We start from the raw sequence: 23,163 nt of genomic DNA, 5'->3' as shown, positions 1-23,163 counted from the left end.
CGTTATGTTTAAAAAAAGTTATGAGAGTCAAATTATTTTTGCTCAAGATTCCAATTCGTTATTATCTAATAGATGTTGTTATTTGATTTATCATCTACCTATTAATTTTTAATACATCATCATTGAGAGTTTTAAAATAAAATAATATAATAAATTATTAATGCATGCTTGTTTCACTTAAAATTTGCCCTTACATTAAATTTAAAAAAAATAGGCATTCTAAAAGTATTGCTATTAATACTTACTAAATTTCTGTTAATTTACTTTCACAATTTTTATTCTTAACGCTTTTGAAGTTTATTTTATAATTAGGTATGCGTGAACTATTTTACAATTAATTTCCCTCCTATATTTTTCAAAATTGGTTTTGATCCAGTGTACATTTTTGATAAACAGTACTAAAATTTGTATATCAGCTTAACAAATTAATTGATTTTTTTGGAATACACAATTAATTAATTTTCATTTCTAAAAATGTTGTATCAGATTTCAAACACATTTTTATTTGTAAATATGTTCTTGTTTTCTTATCTAAAAATGATGATAAGGTCTACCACGATCTTAATAATAAGATAAAATGGTTATCACATCAATATTATTTGAGTAGATAACAATTTTTAAGTTTTTATTGTTATAGAACGTAAACTCAAACTACATTCAAAGTTTATAGAATAGTCTAAATAAAAAACATTAATTTATTAAATGACAAATTTTGTAAAAATTTTATCTAAATTTCTCCCAGAATTATATTAATTGGTAGAGACAGAATATTTAAAGCATTAAATTAAAATTTTTAGCTATCCTTTGATTTCTTTTTTTAGGAATTCCTTTTAAATATTCCTATTTTTTTAAATTTAAAGTTTACTTAAACTTAAAAAATAGATTGAATACCTTCAATTTTTTAACATAAAAATTCATTTTTGTTTACCTTAAAATATTATATTTTATCTAAGTTTTATTTCATAATTTGTATGAAGTAAAGACAATATAAATAGTTTTTTACATTTTTTACACTTCTGTTATTAAATTTTCCAAACTACTCGCTTTTTTAAATATAAAAATAGATCTACTAAAAGAGTGTAAAAATTATATACCAATTATTATTACTATAGCGTTGCTACTGATTTATTATAAGATTCTAGTATAAACTATAAAAAATTAAGATAGTTTATAATAGCTTAACTGTAAAATTTACATGATATATTTTTTGGTATTTTTTTGTTAATCTTTTAAAATTATCCTTATACTTTTGTTGATATCATTCAATTAATGAGGGTTGTAAATTTTGTTATATTAGCATAATTTTTTGTATGAGACTCCTACGTTTTTGCTTTTATATTTTAAATAAAATTTGAACAACTAATGGAATAGATCCAGTTAATAAAAACAAAACATGTTACAAGGATTATATGCATCGTTATGGGATGGATTAATAGGAATCATTTTATAATAAATTTTATTAAATATTTACAAATAAAGGTGTTAAAGGATAGTTACTTATCTTTAATTAAATTTTAGAACAAATAAATCCATTCCAAAGCTTTTTCTAAATAAGGCTCATCCATACCTTCGTATAAAAATTTATCTATCAATATTAATTTATTCCTTAGAACATTAATTTTTTAATAATTACCCAGTAGATACAGGATAGTATACAAACGAATAACAACTAAATTTTTTTTAGTTTAAAACATTTTTGAAAATAAAAGAATAATAATTTTAAAATAAACTTAAAATCTACTTTTTATTTCTTCAATTAAACAAAATTAACTAAATGTTTGTGTTTTTTTTACTATGTATATTAGTTATTACTTAATTTACATTCATTTTATTTTCAAAGCAAATACGAGTTTTTTTGGTTCTATAGTGTTTATTCTTCTACTTTCAAATTTACAAAAAAAACAATTTTTTTTTTCTCAATAATTTATGTTCTTAAATAAAATATTTTACTTTTATTGATTTTTATTTTATTCTTATAATTTTAAAATTGTTCCTTTTTTTGATATCAATGCATACTTTTATCCATTTATTAACTTTTTTTAGCTTCTGCTTATTAATTATAGAACAATACTAAAATAAATTAATATTTCCTATCGGAGGATCAAGCTCTATTTAAAGAAAAATAGAACCAATTATCTATTTTTTCACTAAAAAAAATACTACAAAAAGGGTTTTACAATCATATTATATTACTGAATTTTTGTTTTTGATAGAATTTTATTTTATTTATTTTTTTCTTACAAATTTTATAGATATAATTATAATGTTGAACTTATTAGTTAGAAAATATTTATAAGAAATAACTATAACAATTAAAAGCATTGATGTCTGAATCGATAGAAAAAAGTTTAAACAAAGAAGAAAATTTAAAAATGTTTAAAAGATTATTTAAATAAAAAATAAGTTAGCTTTTTAGCTTTCATAAAAATTTAGTTAACGATATAGGAAGAGTAAATAAACTGCTTCTTAACATATGTGTCTTTGCTACAATCTTTTTAAAGTATTAGTTTCAATAAATAGTTAGTAGTTTATGAAATTAAATGAAAATAAAAAAAGTAAATTTTTAAATAATTTAAAATATTAAATTTAAAGTATTTTATGAATGGTTATTATATTTATAATAATCAATAAAATTATCTAAAAATTTTTAGATTCCTTGGGTCTAACATTTGAGAATTTACAAAATATTGTTGGTTGATATGTATGTGTGTATCATTCACCAAGAAAATAAAATTAGGAAAAATGTTAACAATTTCTTTTCTTTTTTGTTTTATAATGCTTTGCAAAACTTTAAAATAGACAATTTGCATAGATTTTAACATCATTTTTCCTCCTCATTCATGGTACTCTCTGTGATTTTATATTTTAAGCTTAAATATAAATAAATATTTGCAATATCAGTTTATAAATAGGTAATTTAAAAATAAATGCTATAAAAGATTACTTTGAATTGATTATGAAGTTTTTTAATAAGGTTTTTGTAAGCAAAAATAAATATATATAAGAATGAATGAATGAATGAATGAATGAATTACAAGGATTTGCTCTACATATATTTATAAATTTATTTTATGATTTTATATTTTATTTGGTATTTTAATTTTGATTTTTTTTAAAGTAGTAATAAGAATATTTTGTATTAAAGTTATATCAATTAAATACAGTCAACTGTCATGACTAAATCAAGGTAATTACATTATTTCGTTACTTTTTTATTTTTCAATTTCAGCTTATATGAACTCCTTTTATTTTTATGGTGGAACAGAATTGAATTTTACAAATTGAGAAATGATAATAGCAAATATTTAGATACCAGTGAAGATCCAGAAAGTAGCTCTCCAACCAGCAGCATTTTTGATTTCTATAAGAACAAAGTATTAAAGGAAAGAAGCAATTGTGTAACCAAAAAAAGTAATTCCATAAATTTAAGTTCCTATCTTTTTGCCATACACTCTAGCAACCAAAGTAGGGAAAATAGAGAACCAACCTCCGTAAAGGAAGTAAGCTAAGACAACATAAATTAAGTACAAAGCAGCATTTTGAGCTGCCCAACTAAAGGTGAAACTTACTATGATCTAAAAAATGAGGTTGATGATAATAATTTATCGAATCGTTAGTTTTTCCATAAGACTTCCCCAGAAGAATCTTCCCAAACCGTTAAAGACACTTCCTACAGTACCAACTGTACTCAAAAAATTGTCAGTATAATTCTAATATTCACCATAAACCTTGTAATTTGAAATGATCAAAATTCCGAAAATAGTGTACATCAAAGCCAAAGCAACAGTGATATATATAAATTTAGTCATTAATCCTTCTTTCATGGTTTAAAATTCGTGATAAACTTCTTCATTTTGATTTTTTTTAGCACCTTTTTAAGCTGCTAATTATGATTAATTATCAACAATTTTTTATTAATCTAAGTTTTATTCAAAAGCTTAGCAATTATTTTTTTCTTATGGAATAGTTCCTGTTCTTAAAATCTCAGATTCAGTTGCTGTACCTCTCATTTCAGTAATAGCTTGATTTTAATTGTTCTAATTTGTTTGAGTTTCAATAGAGCTTTAAGCCTTGATAAGTATAAATTATTGCTATTGAAGTTCTTCTATGCAGTTTTAGTTTATTGCTCTGATCTTATTTTTTTCTTCTTATTATTTTAATTCTTCTTATGTAGGTCTTATGTGAAGGAAGCTGCTAAATATTCCAATAAAAATTTAAACAATACCCAAAACCCTAAGTGAATCAGGGAATTAGTCAGTGATATCTTTAGAAAAGTATTTAGCACCATTGATTAAGTCTGTTGCCTTAGCATTGTGAGGATTAACTATAGAATATATCAGCCAGATGAACGCAGTTGACCCAAACCCAAAACCACCAACTATGACTCCGCTAACTAAACCTTTCCTATGAGGCATATATCTAATTAATAAAATAATAAAAACAATTATTTTTGGAAACATAAAACTGAAATAAAATAAATGCTCTTTGAATAATTTTATGAACAATTTAGCATTGTTTAATATTTATTAATAAATTTTTCATTATCTTATTAAGGATTAAAAAAATTTTTTCTAGATAATTAAATTAATTTGTAATTAAATAAAGAAATTGCTAAATTATTTCAATTTTATTTTGTAGTATTTTTCAAAAAATAATAGCTTTTTACAAGTAGCATGAATTAAAAGGAAGCATATAAAGCAAGCCGCTGATAAACCCAAAGAGGACTCCATAAAATAGAACAAAAAGAGGGAATATGTCTATCACATAAGAGCTAACAATAGTGCAAATTCCAATAAGAATGCTACCTATAAAGATGAAAGGATTAAATCCAATTTTCGAAGCAAAGTAAACACCTATAGGAGTTCCTAAATTCAATGAAAGATAGGTGAAAGGAAATACAGCACCAACAGTTTCTGCATTATAGTTTTATCCGTTCTACTATAGATAAGAAGCTGTGTATGTGCTAATACTTCCCCATAGATAGAAAGTACCTAGAACAAAGTGCAAACAAAATCCTGAGAAAAGTGTGATCCATCCCTTAGTCTCAAAGGAAAGTTTACGTAAAGGGTTTTTAATAGCCATTTTTAAATAATGATGTTTATTGTTTTTTTTATTTATTAATTATACCTAAATATGTAAATAGAAAAAAGTATTTATAGCAAAATCAAATGGAAATTTATATAAAAATAGTATTAGAAAAAAATTCAATTTAGTTGCTTATAACATAATCATGAGAAAATTTGAAAAAAATAAAGTTTTTTAAATATGTTGATTAAGTACATACATAATGTATATATATAATAAGGGGTAAGACCTAATAAATTAATATTTTTAAATAGATTCTTATTTTTTCTGATAATTGTTTGATAACTTTACAAATTAGAAGTAAAAAATAATAATCGATTCCTTTGGCCACTACAGATGTATTTTTTACCTTACATTTTGTATCATTAAAATATTCCTTTTTATTTTTGATTATAATACATACGTATAGAAGTCATTAACCAAAGCTTTCCATCATGATATTGTCTACTGAGTGATTATTAGAATGAAAAGAAAATTCATTTGTTTGTTAAAATTCTATGCTTAAACTGTTTTGATATTTAGTTCATTTTCTGTAAGCTAGTTTGTTTAGCTTGAATATTAACTATTGTCTGACTAAATCAAAAGGTATTTTTTAGACTCAAATCAGATTAATTTCAAGTATTAACGAGCTTCATAATTTGGCTATTTTTTAAAAATAGTAGCAATTATTGAAATTTATATTAAAAGACAATTAAATTTTAGATTTCAATAATTCATGCAAATTAAAAAAATAAATCCTTCTCCATTAAAAACCTTTAAAAATAAATTATTTTTTTATAATGAATTTTGGAAGCAAATAAGAAGTCTTTTTATCGTAAATCGAAGGATCAAATTAAATAAGGTTTGAAGTAAAAATGAAATCTATTAATAGCAATTATAAAATTAATTTTCCATTTTAGGATTATAATTATGGAGAAATAACAAGTGCATTTCTAGTAATACTTAAAAAATTATCCTTGAGTTTTTAGAATGGACTTTACTCTTAAATCTTTGTTTGCTTATAAATTAAATTTTGATTAATATTCTTACTAGAAGACTTCATCATTTATTCTAATTAATAACTTTTAAATTAGTTTCAATTATCACAACTAAAAATAATCCAAAACTTCAATTTTTGAGTGTATTTTTTAAACTTTATACGAAATTCCTAGTTTATTGACTCATTTTCATATCTAAAACAATATTTGTTCTCCAAAAACTTTTATTATTGTAATTTTATTGAGCAATTATTAAAAAGGATTAAATGTATTTATAAATTATAAATTAAAATTTTATAAATTATAAACCAGTATGAGATTTAGTTGCTTTTTGCATCACTTTTAATTTCAATATATATTAAATGACTATATTATTTGTATGATTATTTAATTAATCACAATTCAATAATCAATCTAAAAACTGACGAATTTTTAATATGCAACTTATACTTGATAAATTCCTAATCAAATTGTTATTGTTCTAAATTTACATTTATTTCATTATTTTCAAGAAGGATAATTTTGTGTGAAAAATACTGATATTTTAAATCTCTTCTTGTAAAATTTCACGCTATAATTTGGATATTGCAAATAACCTTTCATTACTAAAAATAAAAACAAACTCTAAAAAATAATGAATGAATGATGATAATACCATATTTAAAATTGTTTCTTAAAATAAATTTCCTTTTTTTTGAAAACCAGCAAGAAATTAATTAAGTAATTCCATTTAAAATTCATTAGTAATTTAATTATGTATATAATAAATCAAAACAATATAATATACCAATACAAAAAAATACTATTTATTTGAGATTATTAAATATGCAAAAAAAAAAAAAACAGTAAAATATTTATTTAAAAAAATTTCATCTATCAAATCTTTTAATTTAGAGTGTGACATTGATCTTTGTAATAATTAATATTTTAATTAAAGAAAAAGATGTTTTATTTCCATTATGTAATATTAAAAATTATTATTTCTCGATTGTTAATTTTCAAAATTAGATAATGTATTAAATTATGGGAAACAATATTATATTTTTTAATAAGTTTTATATGTAATATGTAATACTAATTTAAACATTTTCGCTCATCATATGTAAATATTTTAGATTCTTAAACCAATATGGAAAAGATTTTGGCTTTTTAGTTTTATAAAAATTGTTCTTTTTGCAAAATGAATTATTAAATAAGAAGAGTAATAAATTGTAATTTGGTTCTTTTAACAAGTAAGCTGATTAGGTTTTTAGTGTACTGTTAATATATTCTTAAATTAATATTAAATAAATTAAAAAAACATAATTTAGTAAAAATGTATTGAAATACATTAAGAATTTACATTATTTTATAGTAACAATAATTAACCGAGATATTTTCTTTATAATGTGCTTATAAGTATTAAATGCTATTGTAAACATAACAAGCAAAATGCTTCAATTTAAATAATGAAAACTATTTTTAATTCAATGAAAACTTTTAGCAGTGATAAATCTTACAAAATTTTTGCTGCTTCATTTTTCATCTGTAAAGTTATTATAAACAAACAAAAACAATTACTGTTAAATTATTTTCATATAAATACTATTTTACAATTTCAAATTATTTATACTGGTATTTTATCAGCTAATTACAAAATAGAATAAAAACTGCAAATATTTTCTATTCAAAATTACATGCATTAATCAATAAACTTGTAGAGCTGATAATAAATAAATAGAAAGAAAATAAAAATGAGGTATTTATTAGTTTATTTAAATTTTGAAATGAATAATGAATGAAATAAAAACATAGCAAACTAATTTGTACAAATGAGATTATGTAATAATATAACATTAATAATAAGATGGTTACAATTTAGTAGGAATATTAAAACAGAAAAATAATTGTAAAAGTGATAGTGTGTATGTATGTAATAATAATATATTTAATTGATTTTTTAGAAGAAAGATAGTCTTTCTTTTAGTTATTTTAATAAAATTTATCAGTATTTCTAATGCATTTTAAGATTAATTTAATCATTCTTAAAATAAATTATTAATCTTTCAAGCTTATATTTATTCAGTCTAATTTTCGATTTATTTAACTTCCTCTTTTTTAATTGGAGGCTCAGCATTAAATCTGACGAATTATGCAATTATTAAAGCGATCAATTATACGGCAGTAAAAACCCAAAAAGTGTTTCCCCAGCCGATAGCTTTTTAAACTTCCATGACGACGAAGTATTAAATGAAAGAAGCGCAAGAAAAACCCAAGAAGGTAATACCATAAATTTAAGTTCCTATCTTTTTACCAAAAATTCTTGCTGAAAGAGTTGGGAATATGGAGAACCAGCCACCGTAGAGGAAATAGGACAAAACGATATAGATTAAATACAAAGCAGCATACTATGCAGCCCAACGGAAGGTAAAACTTACTACCATTTAAAATGTTATGTTAATAATGATAATCTATTCAATTTTGAGTTTTTCCATAATACCTCCCCAAAATAATCTAGACAAACCATTGAATATACTACCAACTGTACCTACTGTACTGAGGAAGTTATCATCATAACTGTTGTATTCACCATACAATTTATAATTTGAAACAATCATACTTCCATAAACTGTGAACATCAAAGCCAATGCGATTGAGATGTAAATATATTTAGTATGCATACCATCTTTAAAAGTTTGGAATTCGTGATAGATTTCAACTTTCTTTTTCTTATCTTCAACCTTATCTTTTTATTAATCATTTATTTTGGGATCGTTTTGAGTAAGCTCAACTTAAAATTCGAAATGAGGACGAGCATCTTTGTTTATAGCACTAGTATGTACCTATAAAGCTTCTTATTCAGTTGAGCAGCCTCCTTTTTCTAAATCAGATGAAGCTACCTTTTCTTATTCTTGCTTTTCTGAATTATTGCTTTCTGTTTTTTAATTTTTGAGTTCACAGAATTCAAGTTCATTGGCTTTTTCTAATGTTTTCACTTTCAACTTTTCTTCTTAAAGCTTTAATTCTTCTTCGGTAGGTCTAATGTGAATAAAACAACTTATGACACCAATTGCAATTTGAACTAAGCCTAAAACTCTTAAAGATTCAGGGAATCTATCACAAACGTCTTTTGAAAAATACTTAACTCCATCAATCAAGTCAGTGGGTTTTTCGTTGTTGGGATTGACTATAGAATAAATTAACCAGATAAATGCAGTTGATCCAAATCCAAATCCTCCGACAATTACACCGCTAACGAGACCTTTTCTATGAGGCATATATCTATTTTAAAAAGATTATAATCATTATAAAATTTGAAAGTTTTTTAAATATAAAAGCGATAATTGAAATCTTATATTTATTTATTTATCTATTGCTGCTATGGGATAGGGATTCATTAGATTAATTTTTATATGCAGTAATTAACTAATTTGAAATTATCTAATTAATTTTGCCTAGTGGGAATAAGCTATCTATCTATTTGTGTGATGCATTTCAATTTAATTAATTAATTAATAGAAAAATCTTAATCCTAATGATTTTTATTCTATTAAATTTTTAACTTTAAATTGTGCTAAAGCGTAAGCAATAAAATTAAACTTTCATTTAGAGGGATAAAATTTTTAGAAAAATCGCTTTAATGTAAAAGTTTTTTATAAAAATTTACAAGTAGCAAGAGTTGAATGGTAACATATAGAGTAATCCGTTTAGAATTCCAAAGATAAATCCGTAAAATAGGACAAACAAGGGGAAGATGTGGACGACAAAAGAACTAGCAATTGTAGAGAGTCCAATAAGGATGCTTCCTATGAAAATTTGCAAGTTAAATCCTATTTTTCTAGCTAAGTAAACACCGAAAGGAGTACCTATATTTAATGCAAGGAAAGTGAAAGGGAAAACAGCTCCTACAGTTTCTTTTGTGTAGTTTTAACCATCTTGACGGAGATAAGAAGTAGTATAAGTACTGATACTTCCCCAAAGGTAAAAGGTACCTAAAACGAAGTGGAGAGCAAAACCAGAAGCCAAAGTTATCCAGCCTCTAGTCTCGAAAGAAAGCTTTCTTAAGGGATTTTCAAATGCCATTGTTTTTATTTTTTTTATAATTAAAGTAATTGTTTTTGATTATTTAATTTATATGATCTAAATGATTTTGTAGACAGAATTTAAAGAAAAAAATTAATTAGGTTGATTTAAACTCTAATTATATTCAGCAAACTTTGATTTAAGATTTTGTAGGTAGTTAGTTAGTTAGAAAAGAATATATGTTCTTTAGATTTGATTAACCAGGATTTTTATAAAAGCTCAAAAATCTTATTTTGGTGATTTTAATTAATGCGATTACTTTTTACTTTTGATCATTCTGATTGATCTAATTAATCACTTATTTGTAATAGTCAAAAATTAATCAGCTAGTCTTTAGGTAATTTGCCTTTACTAAAAATAGTAAAAAATCCAAAAAATATAAAAATGCTTTTTAAAAATATAACATTTTACAAAATTCGTTCTAATCCGGCTTTTTTCACTTAACTGTTGCATACCTGCTCTGCTTGTTGATAAATAAGCACTTTGTTTGAGTAAATTTATTTTTTAAAAAACATCTAGCTAATTGGATGGCTATTTTGTAAGTTTTGACCCTTATTTATAAAACCAATGTTTAAGCGTTGTAAGTTAATTATTTGTAAGTCGCAAATAGCCTATTTATGAATATCCTGACGTCAACATGCTTCGTTGGTTTTCAAATAACTCGAAGAACATGAATTAATCGAAGAGCATAATTAGATGGTTTTCTTAACTAAATATAATTTTTCGGGCTTACAAAAATAATAATTTAATTCATTGTATTTAAAAAGTTAATTTTTATAAGATTGAAATGTGTACCTGAGCCTGCATGGAATACAATATAAAGAACATGAATTCAGTAACACTCCAATTAATATTTAGTAATATTCGGCATAAAACAAGAGTATAACTAAGAGTTAAGCCTGCTAAAATCTATGTTTTTAATAATTAAGGAAAATGAAAAGGTTCTAATGAATCATTTATATACTTTTTTAGCTAGATAGTTAGATTGATATGACTATATTTAAGTCTATCATCAAGTCGGTAGTATTCTTCTAGTAATTATTAACAGATTGTCCTTATATTTAATTAAAAATTCTTAATTATACTATTTGATTTTGAATATTTCTACTTCTTAATAAAACATAATCAAAACTTATTATCTTTTTCCTACTAGAAGTCTTCATCATTTATTTATTTATTTATTTATTGCTGCCACCCACTCAAAAGATTTTTTGATTAGTCATTTTCATTTCTATTATTAGTTATTTTAATTGCATTTTTTTTTATGAGTAAATAATTCCACAGCTTCGCGCGCCACATAATCTCATTTTCATCCAATTAATATTGGAATTTCTTGGGAATCATTCATATTAATTTATTTCAAAAGTCATTTTTCTTTAAATGATGCCAATAGCAACTCAAAACTATATCCAATTAATAAAAAGCATAGAAAAGAAATAATATCTGGTTGTTAACGGTGCAAAGACTTTTTATTCAAATTAAGTCAATTTTTGCATCTAAGTTTCAAATGATTTACACACATACAGCTTGTGACTTCTTCGCATAATCAAAAAGAATTATTATTTTTTTTCTAACTTGTTTAATTACAACATTATTAACCTTTGGAAGTCACCTTTTAGAATAAAACTAAAATACTGACGATATTTTAGTGCGTTAGAAAAGAATTTTATAATATAATAAATTAGAATTCAAATTTTTTGCTTTTCCTGACAATAAAGCTATTATAAAAAATATTTATTACTTCTTTAAAGCTATTATAGCTAAGAATTTTCAAGAGTTTTCTTTTTATAATTCTGGCTATCCTGTTGTTTATAATTTATAATTACACTTAAATATTGCTCAATTTACTTCTCCAAAATTATAAACTATAAACCAATTTCATACATTTCTTTTTAATTACAAATTTTAAATTCATAAAAATACATTAATGCCTCCAATTTCATTTGATTAACAAAGTATATTTATTATTTTTAGATTACATGGTCTTTAAAAAATTTAAGGGATATTCAAAATAGTTGATTTTATCAGATTTCAAATTTATTAAATATATCAGTTTTCACTCTGTAAGCTACAGAATTATCCAAATTATACACAAATTTAATAAGAATAGTAACTAATCATCTAACAATAATAACACTTATCAGAACAACCAAAAATCGATCATCTTTTACTTTTTTTAAATTTTCACCTGTAAAAAATAGTTTTAAATTCAAACGCTTGTGTTTATTTCTGCTATTATTTTTGCTCTTAAACACACAAATATAATCATAGTTATTTACATTTCTGTTCAAAAAATAGTATAAACAAAAAAAATTTGCTAAAGACCATTATTGTTTTTACAAAAACCAAATCAGAAAAGTAAATTTTATAAAATGCTTTACTAAAAAAAAAAATTTTCTATTATTACCTCAAATAGTGATCAGCTTAACCATAATAGGTTCATTTTATTCATGTATATATACTTGATTAGTAAGTATGAAAGATATCCTTCTTTAGCATTTCAATTATTGTTAATACACATTCATTAAAAGTGTACATTTTTTTCCAAAATTTTAATTTAAATATGAATCAACAATCAATAAATAAATTAAGGGAAAGAAGGGAAAAATATATCAGTAAATGGATGTTGATTTTAGATTTAATATTTTTAAATATTTTAAATCTTATTTTATAGATCTATTAAATGAAAAAACTTTTGTATTAAATTTAGGTTTTTTCAAATTAAAAGAAAGAATATTCTTTAAAACTAGATTATTTATTTGCGACCTTAATAAATGAATGATAGTACTTTAAAAAAGAATATTTTTTAAATATTAAATTGTTTGTTTTAATTCTAATTTACTTGTTTTATTTTATTAAATAATGCATATACTTGTCTTATTTTTATTTAGTTACTGTAATATTTTGCTTAAATTTTACTATAAGAATATGAAAGTAGCATCATATTTTCATTTTTACAAAATATAATTTATGAGCATAATCTCATAGAGTTTATTCAAATATATTTAATGCACACAGTGCAAAAGATAATGCATAATAGTTTTCTTATTAAATTTATTCACAAATTTTACAGTTCCCTATCTTAAAAAAAATTAATTGATTGAGGAGTATCTAATAATGAAATTCATTAAAAATAGATTATTATTTCATACTTTAAATATAAAGATATCATTAGCATCTTTTAATTCAAGTAATGAAATAATATTTACTACTTCTATTTATAACATATAAAATAATCTATCAATATTTTGAATAAAAACAACTTAAAATATATTTAATATTACTTATTTTAAATATAAAAGATAATTTAAAAACATCTTTTAAAAAATAACTTTTCAAAATTTTTAACTTTTTAATATTTTTTAAAAGAAAAATAATTCTAAACATTTTTAAATGTAATTTAAATTAAATTTATTTTACTCAATAAATAAAGGTAATGAGTATTTTTGAATGAAATTTATTTAAAATTGTTAATAGATTCCTTCATATGTTTAATAAGAAATATTATTATATTTTTTCATACAAAAACCTTCAAAAATATAATTGAATTTATAAAAGATATAAAATATTAATTTAGTAAATTTTAATGAAAATAACTCAAAAGCAAATATTACTACCTGATTTATAACGGTATTTTTCCAGCGTCTTCTATTAAAAATCATAAAAACCATTTTTGATTTCTATTTCTAACACAAAAAACAAATTGTATTAGAGTGAAAAATATCAAAAATTTTTATTACAGATTATTTTTAATATTAAAAAAGTTTATGACCACATTCTAAGTACATTATCCTAATTTGAAAATTATTGAAGTTTATTTTTAAATAACTTTCTAAAAACGAATTAAAAATGTTTAATACTTACCATTTTTATTATAAAATGTAATAATATCTTAAAATAAATTAAAATAATTTTCAAACGCTTCATATGTAATTTAAATATTTGAATAACATTAATTAAGAATTTATTAAAGCCTAATTGAAATATGAAATATAATTCATTAATACATTTAAATCAAATAACAAAAAAATATTTTTTTGATCATAGAATTAAAATTAATTATATTTCTTTCATATGTTAGAAATCATTCAAAAACATTTATTATCTCCTTTTTTTATTTAAAAGCTGAATAATCAATATAAAAGAGTAAAAAATAATTAAATTTATTTTTTATTAGATATCTTGAGTAAATTAAGGTAAAATTGTCTACTTAAAATAGTTCGAAAATATTTATTATATTATTTTAAAATACTAAATATATTTCTTAAGCATCTATTTTTATTAAAATGATTTAAAAACTTATTCCCCTATATTTTTTATGCTTGAAATTTGATTAGACAACTTTTTCTATAAAAATATTTTTAAAAGAATTAGTATACATTTATGATAAATTAATTATAATTTGCATCGATAAAATTGTGAATACTTTTGAATGATTTGCATATCAAGAGAAATCTAAATTAAATTTTAAATATTATGAAAATTAATTTACTTTTAATTATTATTGCAATTTGTAAATTAAATTTTTGATATTAAAATTTAAAATTAATAAGCTAAATTATTATTTTATAAAATTAAACGATTTCAAATTATATTTTTCAATTATTTTACATGTTTCATACCTAACATCTTGCGTTAGTACTCAAAAGTATTTAAATCTATCTGTTTTTTTATAATCAATTTTAAATTTATGCAGCTATTCTCTGATAAATATTATGTGAGTAAGAAATAAATAAATATATTTAGTAGGACAATAAATATTATTTAATAAATAAAAAAATTTAAAAGAAATAAAATAAAGGTTTTAAAACAGGCTTCCAACCTGATACTAGAAAAAAGTAATTATAAAATATTTACTCAAAATATATTTTTATGAGCAATACATTTTATATATATTTATTTTGTAACCCTCGTTAAACATTATTATATATTTTATTAATAAATTAATTATTAAATGCTTTATTTAGCATTTAGATAAATAGATGAAATGTAAACAACCAAAATAAATAAAGAAATAAATATATTTAAATTCAGTTTAAATTTCATATTTTTACTTCTTTTTATTTTTATTAAAACTAGTTTAATATTTCTTAACTTAATTGTTTTTTCCTGTATTTAACGTTAAAATCAATAAATTAAACTATAATTAAAGCTAATGTCTATATTCCTGTGAAAATATAAAACATATACGCGAATCCTACTGATTTGGAGGCAGATTTTAAGATAAAGAAAGCTGAAAAGGACGCAATTGAGAATCCAACAAATGTTACGCTATAAATTGTTGTTCCTATTTTTCTTCCATAAACTCTAACGATCTAAGCAGGTAGCATAGATAGCCAGCCTCCCAAAGCAAAGAAAGCTAGAATAATTTATATGAAAAATAAAGGTTCTACTTTTGAGCACCAATAGAAAGTAACACTCAACAAAATCTAGAAAGAAAGATTTACAGTAGCTATTCTGCGAAGAGTATATTTTTCAAAAAGATTACCCCAAAAGATTCTTGAAATGCAGTTAACTACACATCCAGTTGTGCCTGCGGCATTTAAAAAAGAGTCACTGTAAGATGATTTTTCACCTAAAATTTTATAATTGGAAGTAATTATTGACCCGTAGACTGTAAACATGGCTGCCAAGAATATGCTCATATATATAAATTTAGTTTTTAAACACTCTTTTATTGTATCATATTCATAATAGGATTCAGGAATAACCAATTATTATTCCTAAAGGATATCTGTAGAAATAATATTGCTAGTAGGATTAACTTCTGTTTGTAATTGATTTAATTTGGTAGCTTCAGATTCTTGTTTATTAAGTTAATTTTAAGTAGGTAATCCATTTTAAGTTGCTACAGAGTATTTAGGTTATAAGTAAGGAGCTGTACTAGGACTTGATTAATTCATGATTCCCTAAATTTCTTCTTTACTTGGTCTTTGGTGAAAAAGAGTGCTTATGTAGAAACTGAAAATTTAAATTATTCCTAAAATTCTTAATGCGAAAGGAAGTCTATCACAAATTTCTGCACTGAAATAAGTATCACCATCTATTTTGACTGATGGTTTCTCGTTTTCTGGGTTAATCAATGCAAACATAACCCATATCAAAGCAGTTGATCCAAGAGCATATCCTGCTGTAATAACTCCTCCTACTAGACCTTTTCTGTTTGGGTAGTACCTATAATTTAAGATTTTATATGAAAAAATTAAAATTTAAAAATTATATTTTTTACAAGTAACATGTGTTGAAAGGAACCATATATAGAGCACCTGAAAGTAAACCAAATAAGACTCCGTATAATATAACGAAAGCAGGAAAATTGTTGACAAAGTATGAACTCGCAATCACACTTAACCCCATCAAAGTAGAATTAATGAACATGAGAGGTCTGAATCCTATTTTATTTGCTAAAATAGGTCCAAAAGGAGTACCTATGTTAAGAGAAAGAGTCACAAAAGGAGCAAGCATTGCAACATCTTACTTTGTGTATGATTAGCCATCGTGTCTTAGACTAGAAGTGACATAAGTAAGAATACCTCCCCATACATAATAAGAGCCAAGGATGAGGTGCTAAAAAAAAGAAGAGGCCAAAGCAATATAGCCTCTCGTCTTAAAAGAAAGTTTATTTAAAGGATTAGGAATACTGAGAGAGACCATATTAAATAGTTAGTTAAGTTTTTGTATTTTTTATAAAATATAATATTATTTATCAAAGCGTTCGATGCCAAGTTAATCCTTTAAAGCAATAAATAGAATAAAATTTTGGTGAAAATATCCATCAATCCGATTGAATTACGTATTAAGATATTCTTTATTATAATTAAATGACATAATTTTACTATTTGTAGTACAGATTATTTATTAATTGCATTGACTTAACTAATATTTTAACCTTCCTGTCTGATTACATAGATTTTACTTTTCCTATGACGTATTCGAGAATGTAATTTAAACTTAGCAATATTTAGCTTGCATCGATTATTTTACAATGCAGTATAACTAAGTTGTCGTAAAATTTAAAACAAAACTAAAATATTATAAAAAATCCTGTTAAAGTAGAACATTCATATATTTTGGCTTACAAATTTACATAATTTTGTTATACCACTCATTTATCTCTTAAAGGATTCTTCTAGATATTAAAATACAAAAAAGAAACAAAATAAAATATAAACAAAATAAATTTGATAATAGCAATTTATAATTAATCCTCTTTTATTTTTGTTACATTTTTCACAAAAATTTTAGTCTGAATATTAGATAATTGCATGTTGTTATGATATTGCCATAAAAATACAAAAATATTTAGTTGCTAAACCTTAGCTAACTAGCTCCATAATTTACTTCTAGATTTTCTTTCAAAAGATATCAAGATAGTTTCTAGTAATTTTCTTTTTTGATTTCTTATAATTTCCGAAACTAGTTAATTAATGCACACATATGTTAATCAAAATGTTTAAATATCTATTTATTATCATCAAATACTTCCTTTGTATAGATAGATTTTTAATATTCAAAATCTAATTTTGGAAATATTATTATTCTTATAAAAGAATAAGTAAACAAATCTTACATAGTTACTTTGAATAATTTACTCATTTTAAATTTCATATTTTCATTATTTATGAATTATAAATTGTAAATAAATACATATTTATGCTATTAAATGGCTTTGATATTTACATAATTCACAAAGATATCAAAAAATTTTGTTTTTTATTGTTTATTTAGCAATTTTTTTTGTTGAAATAACTCTTTATTTTATTAAACTAATTTAAATAATTAAATACAAATATATTTTATTTCAATTTTTCAAAACTTGAAATTCTAAATATTTTTCCAAATTATTTAAAAGAATTAAAATCTTTAAAGATAATAAATTTTTAAAATATTTTCTTAAAACAATAAATAAATTTCATTAACTCTTCTTAAATTTAATAAAATGATGAAAATTAAATAAAAATCTCTCAAAATAAATCTCTTAATATAATTTTTAATAAAAATATTTAAAAATAAATACTTAATTTTATTTTAAGTGATTTTATTTTTTTTCAATTAGATATTTATTATTAACAATATTTTTACTTTATCATAATTAAGGATTTTAAGTTTATACTTTCTTGCAGATCATCAATCAATCATTAACACAAAAGAAAAATTTTAATCCAGTTGATAATTTTTATTTTTTAGGATCAATAAAAAACATTCAAAGTATCTATTTATTGTGTAGGTTCTGCTAGATAATTCTCATCATATCACATTAATTTTAGTTGTTAAGGTTTAATTTTAGAATTTAATTATTTATGATTCACTTTCATTGTTAAAATTGAATTTTTTTTTTTAAAAAGTTAAAATAATAATTTTCAATATTAAATTTAAATTCCATTTGTGAATAAAATTATTTTTAAAGAGTATTAAAAATACTTCAATAAAGCTTGATGTTTTAAAATTGAAATAATTTATTTATAAATGAATAAATATAAATTTACAGAAAAAATTAATATTAAAAAAGAAACTGATCTAAAACATTTTATATTTAAAACAGAAGGAATTGTTTTTCAAAATTAAAACACATTTTGAATTAAAATGATTTAAAGCTTTTAAAAATTTTATTAACTTTTAAGTGAGGAACAAAATTCAAGTAATTTGAAGAACTCGATAGATTGCTTTTCTTATCAAAAGTCTTTGTCCTTTAAGATTGGCTATCAAAAGAAAATAGGAGTGCACGGGTCTAAAATAATATCAGATGGTTTGCAGCTTTTTACTAGTTTAGAAGATTTAAGTATAGATTTAAAGAGTGGAAATCAAATTTATTCAGAAGGCATGGAATTTATAGCTAAAAGTTTTCTTTATTTATAAAAGCTTAAAAGACTTCATATATCAATAGAATTTAACTTTATAAGAGAAGAAGGAGCAATCGAATTAGGAAAGGGATTAGCTCATTTAAGTAATTTAGTAGATTTATCAGTGATAATTAGAAGCTTTAACAATATTAAGTCAAGTGGAGCAATAGGTTTGGGATTTGGATTAAAAAATTTACTCAATTTAACAAAATTGTAAGTAATTATTGAATATAATGAAATTGGATAAGAAGGTTCTAAATCCTTGTTAGAAAGTATTAGCAAACTTTACAATTTAATTTAACTTCATATTTAGATAGGAAATGATAATTACATATTTATACAAGGAGCTTTAGCTTTAGGAAATTGTTTTTTAAGCTTAAAAAAGCTTGAAATTTTAGAGTGCATAATATGTGATAATAATATATAATCCAAAGGAGCTTAAGGCATAGCAAAAGGTATAAAAGAGAATGGAATTTTGAAAAAATTAAAACTTGTTCTAGAATCCAACAATATTCTTAACTAAGGATTTTAATCAATATGTGAAGGAATAAAGTATAACAAGTAGCTAACTTAGCTTTAAATTAAGATAGGATATTCTAATTAAATTAATTTTAGCTAAATAACTTATCTAGGATAGTGCTTAGAAGGTCTATTATTTATTAAAATTTTGGATATTGATCTTATTTTTGATGATGAAGAAGAAGAGAATATCAACTAAGATAATGGAAGAATTTAAGCATTAAATTAATTTATTGATCTCATCAAAAATATAAAATAATTGTATTTTTTCAAATTCAATCTTTAATTCAAAAAATAAATAGCACCTAGAATTATGAGAAAGTTGTAAAGGGTAGTTATATTTAAATGAATAGTTCAATATTTTTTAGATATATGTAATATTGTAAATTCTCATTAATTAATGCTCAATTTTTAAATATTTTTTATATTTAAATATAAATTTTATTAAAATTTGCTCAGTGAATAGCACATCTAATTTTTATTTTTATCTGTTTATTCATAATGAATAAGGATGAAAATGAATAAAATTTTTATTTTATTTAAAAATTTGAACATAAAAAAATAACTATTTGAATAAAATAAATTGATTTTATTCCTAAAATAGCAAAATTAGCAAAAATAAAAAAAATTATTTTCAATTAATTCCTTTCGAAAATCAAATCATTATTCAAATTTTTTTCAAAAGTTGTTTGGGTTTTTACGTAAAAAAAACCGAAGCTATTTTCAACAATAGTAATAAATAATTTATATATTGCTTCGTTTATATGCTTAGTAAATTAAAGCCATTTCTAACTATCCACAATTAAATCTATAACAAGAAATAATAGATTTTGATTTTTTGAATGAAAAAATGAAGGTATTTTGCAACTTTTTTATTTATTTATTTATTAAATTTGAAAATAGTTTGAAACTTTATTACAGATATAAAATAACATAAAAATAAGTATTTAGTAAAAGGTAAATTTAATACAATAAATAATCATACCAAATCTATTATAATTTATAATTAAAACCAAGCTTTCATTTTGTGTCTAAAGATTTTGAAGAATACTCGAATTCTTCGTCTTTTTATCTAAGAGCAGCGTATCTTTCCTTCCAATTAATTTCGAATTTTACAAAAAATGTAAAGATAATTGCAAGTAGTTAGACACCAGTAAAGACCCAGAACATATTTCCCCAACCAATAGCTGTTTGAACTTTAGTTACGACAAAGAACTAGAAGAAACCTGCAATAGTAAAACCTGAAAAAGTGACACCATAAATTATATTTCCAATTTTTTTGCCATAAATTTTGGTAATAGTGGCTGGTAATACAGCATACCAACCTCCATATAAGAAGTACATAAAAGTAATGTATATTAAGTAAACAGCCTCTACCTATGAAGCCCATCTCAATGTAAAACTAATAACACACTATAATGAAAGATTGAGGATAGCAATCCATTTGAAAGGTACTTTTTGATACACAGCACCCCAGAAAAATCTTGATAAACCATTAGAAATACTTCCAACTGTTGATACAATACTTAAAAAGCTGGAAGAAAAATTTAAATATAGACCATAGTTTTTATAATTAGCAACTAACATAGCTCCGAAGCTGGCATACATAGCTGCCAAGCCAAATGTAATGTAAATCAAACGAGTTTTAAGTCCATCCTTAAGATTCTCGCACTCAACTTCTTTATGCTATTCATATCCATCAATAAGTTTCTCAAATTATGCATTTTACTCTTCTTCAATTTGCTATAATTCTTCTTTTGTAGGCTCTTCAATCAACAATGAACCAAATGTTGCAATAGAAAAATAAACTATAGCAAATATTCTGATAGACCTTGGAAGGTTGTCAGTTACACTTGCAGGATAGTATTTAGGTGAATCGCTATCATTAGGATCAGTATGTATAGGATCTATATTATCAGGATTTATTAATCCATTAACTAACCAAATCCACACAGCTGCACCTAAACCAAAAGCGCCTGCAATTACACCACTAACTATACCCTTTTTTTCAGGGAAGTATCTAATTAATTTTTATAAATAATATAAATTAATAAATAAATTATTTTTTCTAAATAAAATTTTATTTATTTTTCTATTTGAAATGTCAAATATTCATAATAAATTATTTATTTATTTATTGCTTGATAAAATTAATTGATCTTTTATTAATTCTAATAAATATAAAGATAAATTCAATCATTATGAATGTAGATTAAATTATATTTGCTCTAAATTATTTTTTTGAATGATTGAATCAAGGAACATACTTATTAGCTAACTAAATAAATATATAAGTAAATCTAAATTTGAACCTATGAATAAGCAATTGTTTTTTTTTTTTTGAAAATTCGATGTGATATTAAAGCTGATAGGAGTTATTGAAAATTTAAAATCACTTAAAAATTAATTTATCCAATTTATTTATTTGTATGGCTTAAAAATGTGTTAATATAAAGTAATATTCCTATGCTTTTTCGAGTTCTTTTAAAAATTGAAAAGTTATCTTATTTTATGAATGTAATTTAAAGAATACAATAGTGAATATAATTAATTACGTATAACATAAGTTAAAGGGAAGCATGTAAGCTAAACCATTGAAGACACCAAAAACGAAACCATAAAGGAATGTAAAAAGGGCAAAGTTTTTGAGAGCGAAGGAACTGGTAAAAATACCTACGCCTATGAAAAAGGAACATATGAGACAGAGCAATCTAAATCCTATTTTTTTTGCAATTGTGACACCGAAAAGAATACCAATGTTAATTGCAAGCATCATAAATGGAAAAACAGCTCCTACATCATTATTTGTATAATCTTGGCCATCATTTTAAAGGTAAGAGGCAATATATGAACCCATATTACCCCATAAGTAGAAAGTACCTAAAATGAAGTGAATTAAGAAACCTCCTGCTAGGGTAATATAGCCTTTTGTTTTAAAGGGCAACTTTGCGAAAGGGCTTGATATGGCCATTAATCTTAATTTTTTAGGTTTTTATTGCTTGATTTTTAGAAGCTAATTTAATTAATTTTTGCGAGTAATAATTAATTATGAAAGAAGGATTCATTCTATTTTTGATTGCATTTCTTTTGGTTTTTGATGGTTTTAATTAATTAGAAAAGGTTAAATTTTCATCGTATTACTTCTAAGGAAAAAAAGATTTATGGATATTTTACTTATCAAAATTTTCTGAAATTCAAATACCTTATCATACAAAATTGATTATTAATAGAGAGATATAAGATAGATAGATACTGATATCAAAAAAATAAAAAAACTACTTCATTCTGATTCAAAATAGTTATTGGAATTAGACATAAATATTCCTGTTTTTACAACATTTTAATTAACTCAATAATTTTTATTAAATAAGACTTCTCATAAATAGAAAATATATGATGCTTTTTCATCAGAATTTAAAGATATTTTTGAGTAATTAAATTAAAATTTTACTATTTTAAATAAAAATCTAAAAGAAAATCAAAAATTGCTTCTCAGAATTAGTTAAAAATTGCCTCATTTGAGAAAATTTAAAGTTTATAAAGAGATATACAAATTTATCTTTTATAGAAAATTAAAAGAAAAATTTAACACTTCCTACGTCTTGTCAAATCAGATAATCCAAATCATGACACACTCTAATCTATTTAGTACATAAATAGCTAGGTGTTTTATTCTCAAT

General features: G+C 22.5%; 7 protein-coding genes across 7 annotated transcripts; 1 reads left to right on the top strand and 6 right to left on the bottom strand. All coding sequences in view use genetic code 6, as the record gives it.

Moving 5' to 3' along the window:
• Nucleotides 1-3,182: 3,182 nt before the first annotated feature.
• TTHERM_00245280 (MFS transporter) lies at nucleotides 3,183-5,082 on the bottom strand (the record flags this gene model as incomplete). Its single annotated transcript, XM_001023758.1, has 2 exons — nucleotides 3,183-4,419; nucleotides 4,667-5,082. 2 exons carry the CDS (start codon nucleotides 5,080-5,082, stop codon nucleotides 3,183-3,185), a joined length of 1,653 nt encoding a protein of 550 aa, XP_001023758.1.
• Nucleotides 5,083-8,107: 3,025 nt separating this feature from the next.
• On the bottom strand, nucleotides 8,108-10,124 carry TTHERM_00245270 (MFS transporter; the record flags this gene model as incomplete). Its single annotated transcript, XM_001023757.3, has 2 exons — nucleotides 8,108-9,323; nucleotides 9,709-10,124. The coding sequence occupies 2 exons, from the start codon at nucleotides 10,122-10,124 to the stop codon at nucleotides 8,108-8,110; spliced, it is 1,632 nt and encodes a 543-aa protein (XP_001023757.1).
• A 294-nt stretch (nucleotides 10,125-10,418) lies between these two features.
• TTHERM_000245269 (transmembrane protein, putative) lies at nucleotides 10,419-11,080 on the bottom strand (the record flags this gene model as incomplete). The annotated part of the gene is made up of 2 exons (XM_012799927.1): nucleotides 10,419-10,833; nucleotides 10,920-11,080. 2 exons carry the CDS (start codon nucleotides 11,078-11,080, stop codon nucleotides 10,419-10,421), a joined length of 576 nt encoding a protein of 191 aa, XP_012655381.1.
• Nucleotides 11,081-11,249: 169 nt separating this feature from the next.
• On the bottom strand, nucleotides 11,250-11,468 carry TTHERM_00245260 (hypothetical protein; the record flags this gene model as incomplete). Its single annotated transcript, XM_001023756.2, has 1 exon — nucleotides 11,250-11,468. The coding sequence occupies one exon, from the start codon at nucleotides 11,466-11,468 to the stop codon at nucleotides 11,250-11,252; it is 219 nt and encodes a 72-aa protein (XP_001023756.2).
• A 3,698-nt stretch (nucleotides 11,469-15,166) lies between these two features.
• TTHERM_00245250 (MFS transporter) lies at nucleotides 15,167-16,778 on the bottom strand (the record flags this gene model as incomplete). The annotated part of the gene is made up of 2 exons (XM_001023755.3): nucleotides 15,167-16,298; nucleotides 16,354-16,778. The coding sequence occupies 2 exons, from the start codon at nucleotides 16,776-16,778 to the stop codon at nucleotides 15,167-15,169; spliced, it is 1,557 nt and encodes a 518-aa protein (XP_001023755.2).
• Nucleotides 16,779-18,707: 1,929 nt separating this feature from the next.
• On the top strand, nucleotides 18,708-19,832 carry TTHERM_00245240 (kinase domain protein; the record flags this gene model as incomplete). The annotated part of the gene is made up of 1 exon (XM_001023754.1): nucleotides 18,708-19,832. The coding sequence occupies one exon, from the start codon at nucleotides 18,708-18,710 to the stop codon at nucleotides 19,830-19,832; it is 1,125 nt and encodes a 374-aa protein (XP_001023754.1).
• A 671-nt stretch (nucleotides 19,833-20,503) lies between these two features.
• TTHERM_00245230 (MFS transporter) lies at nucleotides 20,504-22,454 on the bottom strand (the record flags this gene model as incomplete). The annotated part of the gene is made up of 2 exons (XM_001023753.3): nucleotides 20,504-21,503; nucleotides 22,039-22,454. 2 exons carry the CDS (start codon nucleotides 22,452-22,454, stop codon nucleotides 20,504-20,506), a joined length of 1,416 nt encoding a protein of 471 aa, XP_001023753.1.
• Between the last annotated feature and the right edge of the window lie 709 nt (nucleotides 22,455-23,163).

This window comes from Tetrahymena thermophila (assembly GCF_000189635.1).
Source record: "Tetrahymena thermophila SB210 genomic scaffold scf_8254406, whole genome shotgun sequence".
Taxonomy (NCBI): Eukaryota; Ciliophora; class Oligohymenophorea; order Hymenostomatida; family Tetrahymenidae; genus Tetrahymena; species Tetrahymena thermophila.
This window is presented reverse-complemented; position numbering and strand designations above follow the sequence as displayed.